We start from the raw sequence: 5,781 nt of genomic DNA on the forward strand, positions 1-5,781 counted from the left end.
AGCTACAAAATGTAGATTGTTAATAAATCCAACTACTAATCCAAATCCGCGTCTCAGTCGCCTAAACACGTGACAGTATAACAAAGACATTAAAGCATATATCATAACATGCAAGAACAGTTACAGAATTGATATCTTGCTGCAACTTCTCTAATGTATGCAGATAATCTAAGACAGTTCCAGTTTCATATATACTTAGTAAGTGAGAGTAGTCCCCTTACTTTCCATTGTTTCTTAATGAATAAGAGAAACTATCCAAATTTCTTTAACATACACAAGATAAATAATGATTACCACAGGTGAAGAAGTCTGACATGGCTGGTTTTCTGTCTGCCCAGTACTTAGGTACTGTCGTAATGCAAAATCAGAGCTCTCACACAGCAGTTTAAAATTATAGGCATTATTCACTTGGTGTACACACTGTTGGCAAATCTGTGAAGGCAAACCATCGTCTACATGGAGCTGCAATACAAACAAAACATTCTTATATCATGTGAAATTATATAACTGTATTACATGCATCCCTCATTAGTGTTCAAAGCTTAACAACACAGATGTTACAGTATATTCAGGCATAAATCATTTTCATTCATATTTTGTTAATTACACACTACATTAAATAATTCATATAAAATTTACAAAACTTAAAATGGTCAACATCATGTACCACTTCCATGTATAACGATAAATTTGTTTTCTCTCTGAGAAATTGGATAAAGTCAAATTTCAACAGAATCCTGTCTTCTGGGACATAACACTGTGCAGTTTATTGCAAGTCAACCAATGTTTTGGAGGAACAAAATGCCTCCATTTTCAGTGTCAAAAAATAGGCCAACATGAAGCAAGTAGCAAGCAATGGGCTATATGGTGTTTTATCCCAGAAGACAGGATTCCTGATAACCACTGTTGTACAACCTCAGTTCCTACATTAAATTTCAATGCTTCAAAAGACAGAGCATGTAATATAAGATGCTGGCTGACAGTGTTCGAGAATATTTGAACATAGGAGACTCATAAAACTGCATGCTGAGAAGTTCTATAATTTATATTCTTCAGAAAATACTACTAGGATGATCAAATAATAGATTATATTGATGGGGCATTAACACACATGGAAAATATAAGAAATGCACACAAAGCATTTGTTCAAACACCTGAAGCAAGAAGAAGCAATCACCCAGGAGAACTATGCAGAGAAGTGAGGATAATATTGAAATGAATATTATAGAAATGAAGTTTGTAGATGTTGCCTATATTCATCTTGGCTCAGAACAAAGTCTAGGGACTAAGCTCGTGGGCTTTTTAAAAAGCAGGTAATTTCTTGACTATTGGTTTCTCAGGGACACTGTTACATCAAGTTACTTACATAAAGTCCCTGTGCTTAATCAAGCACCATACCATGAAAAAACACAGGGGAGAGGACGTACAGCTCCATCACTTTTAATCTTAGCACTAGCTTGAGGTACCTAATACCTTTTCCCCAGGGAAAGAGATTCTGATACTCACTGCTAAGAAGGGTAAGTGGGTTGGTCTCCAAGGTAAAAAAAAAAAAAAGGAAAAAGGTAAAGCTATCCTTGTAACATACTGTGAAGGCCCAGAGGGTTGTGAGACAGCAAGGATCCCACATTTTCTCTAAACAACAATCTCACAAATGGTGGTAAGTTTGTCAGCTTTACGCACCGGCCTCCCTTTACCCCCCAGAAAGATTCCTGGTATTCATTTCTGTTAGAGGCTGAGTCCACTCCAGGGCCATAGTGCGGTTGGAAGGATTAGGTAAATTGAAATAATCCACCTCATCACGACTCGAACCTGCGAACTTCCAGCTTGCAGTATGGTGCCTCAACCAATTACACTACTGTGTGATGAAAAAATAAAAATCTCTTCCCCTTGCTAGGAAGCGATCTTGATTTCTTGGTTGTCCAGCTCAGAGGCCAGCTGCCATACTAACTATACTACCTTGGCTGCTGAGTTATTTAGTACAGTAGAAATTATGTGGCATAAACCAAAATTAAATTTACCCAATAACTGTTAGAATACACATATCTGACACCAAATTCCTTCAAAATCTGCTCTGTAGTATGGGGGAGGAAACTTTCAGATATACAGAATGTGAGATATTGCTTTACCTACATACTCACTCATGGAGCTGAGCCCATCTGGTGGAGCCATCAATTCTGCAGCTACTCAAGAATTTTCCAGCATTTTATGGAACCCGAAGGTTCATTACCATGTTCACAAGAGCCCTCCACTGGTCCCTATCCTGAGCCAGATCTATCCAATCCATACCATCCCATCCTATCTCTCTAAGATCCATTCTAAAATTGTTCACCCACCTACGCCTTGGTCTTCCCTGTGGTCTCTTTCCTTCTGGCTTTCCCACCAATATCCTATACGCATTCATCTCCCCCATTCCTGCTACATGACCTGTCTATGTTACACAAAATGAACATATCAATTATAGTTTGTGTCACTAGTTCTGTCCCTACACTCGTACAAACAGCAGAGGTCTGTACACTATTCATAAATATTTTTAAACTACAGTAGTGGTAACGCTTTCCAGACTTCTATCTTAAAAGAACGTGGTTTCATCTCAACTGAATAATCGGCAATCAAGAGGTTTCTTGTGACTGTCTTCACTCCCTACCGGCGAATCCCGGGCCAGTACTTCAACATTAACCACCACACTTTGCTCCAAAAATCTTACCTACTCAACTAATTACAATCAACTTCCCACCTCATCTGACGCTCCATAACCTCTGCACTATAAGGACAACGTTAAATATCATATTACTCAAACGAAATTCATAGCCCACTGCACAAACGATACACAAAATGATACTTATTGCAAGTAATTACAATGCACTTACCTTTATAACTGGCACTACAGCCATTATACGGTTTCGAAGAACACCGTCCTCACTAAACAAAGGTAACATAATATTAGTCTGCATCATGCATAGCCGACAAATGCTTCCAAAATTCAATGACATTTTTCAAACTTTATTGTTTCGTGAATGCCTCCGTATATCAGAATTTACCCCAACATCGGATTGGAAATTTACTATCAGCCAAAACACGGACAAACATCTCCATCAGTTAACACCAACGAATAAATAACTACAAAACACAGGAATCAGTTGTGATCACTAGCAATGCAACCACTGATAGCACTGATACTGACGGTCCTCAGAACAGGGAACATTTAAATACCGCTAAATATAAATACGGTTCTCAATCTTCTGACAACAATTCACTCCTTGAGGTATGTCGCATACCGTCGCATACAGACAGGTGTCTTCGGCAAAGACGGCTTAATAAACATAAACACCACATGCTTTGGGGGTGGGGGGCATCATTTATACACATGTACAGAAAAGAGACAGGACAGAACCTTGAGGCATCCCCTGGTTTAGGCATTCTGCCTTCCACAGAAACACTGAATTTGCGTTCTGAAAGAAAGGATCTAATGAGCTTGATTTAACTGGTCAAATATTCCAATTAAAAAATAACGTATATAGAAAGCCAGAGTGTCATGTGGTATCAAAGGCTTCTTCCATGTTCAAGAACACCGGGGCCGTAAACATTTCATTGTTGAAATTAAGGGTCACGCGACCCGTTAGCCTCATGCATTGAAGTGTTGTGCTGTGACTAACACGAAAATCAAACTAGCTTGCGTTAAGCAGGTCTCTTTGTTCAATGTACTTTTGGACTATTTTCAGAATGACTTTCTCGAGAAGAGACTAATCGGACGTATATTTTGAGGGAATCTTGGATCACTACAGGATTTCGATAACGTTACGACTTTTGCTTCCTATCAAGGCTTTGAAAATGGGAGACCCAATAGTAGTGATTAAATAAACGTGTCAAACATCCAAACAGTCTTCTGGGAAGGTGTATGAGACATTCATTTAGAATGCCATTAAATCTGCGGGCCTCTCTCAATTTCAAGGAATTTATTGATTTCCGTAAGTCACATGGTTTTATCCTCTGAGTGGGTTGTTGTATACTACTTAGAGTAGAACTCTGACGCTAGACTCCAACAACCATCCAACCCACTACGGCCAGAGTTTTGAGGGCATCATCAAGCACACTCTGCTTGTCTGCATATTCTTCTTCTAACAACAATAAATATGTTATATAAATTGACGTGGTTGTCTCTCCGAGTACCGACACCGACATCCCACATTGGTGACCCCGACAAACAATGGAGAATGCGGACAACTCACCACCGGCGGAGATATCCAGAGTGGCGGTGCGTTTTACACCGGTCTGGGCCGAGCAACCAGCCGCGTGGTTCGTCAAAGCTGAGGTACAGTTTATCTTAGCCGGTATTATCAGCGAGAATACCAAGTTCTCCTATGTGATCTCGCAGCTGGACCAAAGGTACGCCACGGAAATAGAGGACATCACCACCTCTCCACCGGGACGGGGTCCCTACTCCACGCTGTGGACCCGAGCTCGTGAGGCTGCTGTCACCCTCAAGAGAGCAATGAATCCACCAGCTTCTTACGCTCGAGATGGGTCACCGCAAGACGAGGTTCTATGACTGTTTGGGCAGCAATATCATGGTATCCCGTTGGTCTCATTATTACCCTTAATGGCGAAATTACTGCAAGAGAGTAGCTGGACAGTTTGGGTAATCAGGTGCATCCCATGATCCGATGTTATTGCGAAACAATGCAGTTTTCCAAGATGACAGTGGCCCCGTTCACACAGTTGGACCTGTCCAGTCATGATTTGAAGTGCATGAAGGTGACTTCATCTTCCCTAGACAACACAATCACCAGACTTGAACATCACTGAACCATTCTGGTCAGTTTTGGAGACTACAGTGAGGAACATATTCCTACCTCCAACATCTCTAAAACAATTTCAAGATGTTCTTCAAGAAGAATGGTATGGATTTCTGCTAGAGACTGTTCACAAATTGCACACATCCATTCCAAGGACTGTGGCTGTACTGAAGGCAAAAGGTGGTCCAACACCATGATATTTCCTGTAGCAAGGCTCAGTACATCAATAGGATACTATAACTGCACATTTTCTGTCAACTGTCGTACGCAACATTACATGAAACTTTCCTTAAGTATTCCTTCTATTGTTTCTCATGCAGTTTGCAAATGGAAATATCTTACACTGGAATGTGTATCTTTATTGTTAAATATGTACAGATAATAACAGGCTCTGGCAAAAGGGACTATGAACACCATACTCTCAAATCCATGCATCTCAAAGGCTTATTATTTTACAGTATAGGAAAGTTCCCATAAAATTAGTACTCCAACAATATTAACCATGAACTCAAATACATATAATAAATTGCAAATAAATGTTTGAGCAGAGTGTTTCTGAAAACAGATTTATTGTGACAAAACATCCCATCACATAGTACGTGTGACTAATGATGGGGTTTTGGATTGAATACTGGATTTATTAACCACTTATACATACAACTCAGAACTACAAGCACTTACAATGCTACTGCTGATCTACACACTTGACAAATCACTAGAGCAGAAGTTAAAAGTCTTCTCAGTCTACTTTCACTAGCCGTTTCCTGGTAATGGATCTTAACAATGGGGATTCTTCAGTTTCAGTGGTTACACAGCTGTCCGCTGATTAGCACTCCACAATTTAACTACAGTACCATCTCTTCTCAGCGTTCCCTGCAGAACACAACTGACACATCGCATACCTCCAACTGTCCTTGTTATAACTTTTCAGCATGGACCACATAGAAAACACAGTTCTTCTACTGTTGCGTGCATGTATGTTGCAGGC

At 40.1% G+C, this 5,781-nt stretch overlaps 1 protein-coding gene across 2 annotated transcripts in view; it reads right to left on the reverse strand.

The window, feature by feature from the left end:
* Positions 1-219: 219 nt before the first annotated feature.
* LOC111872698 (gastrula zinc finger protein XlCGF49.1) overlaps positions 220-5,781 on the reverse strand; it is a 38,181-nt gene continuing 32,619 nt past the window's right edge. Inside the window, exons 4-5 of one of the 2 annotated variants that reach the window (XM_023866834.2) lie at positions 2,868-2,919; positions 220-462 (exon numbers count right to left, since the gene is read on the reverse strand). In XM_023866834.2, the coding sequence (XP_023722602.2) occupies positions 235-462; positions 2,868-2,919 (280 nt within the window). In that variant the 3' untranslated portion in view covers positions 220-234. The remainder of the gene's footprint in view (positions 463-2,867; positions 2,920-5,781) is intronic. The other variant, XM_033754801.1, reaches the window with a different exon arrangement.

This window comes from Cryptotermes secundus, unplaced genomic scaffold (genome assembly GCF_002891405.2).
Source record: "Cryptotermes secundus unplaced genomic scaffold, Csec_1.0 scaffold374, whole genome shotgun sequence".
NCBI lineage: Eukaryota > Metazoa > Arthropoda > Insecta > Blattodea > Kalotermitidae > Cryptotermes > Cryptotermes secundus.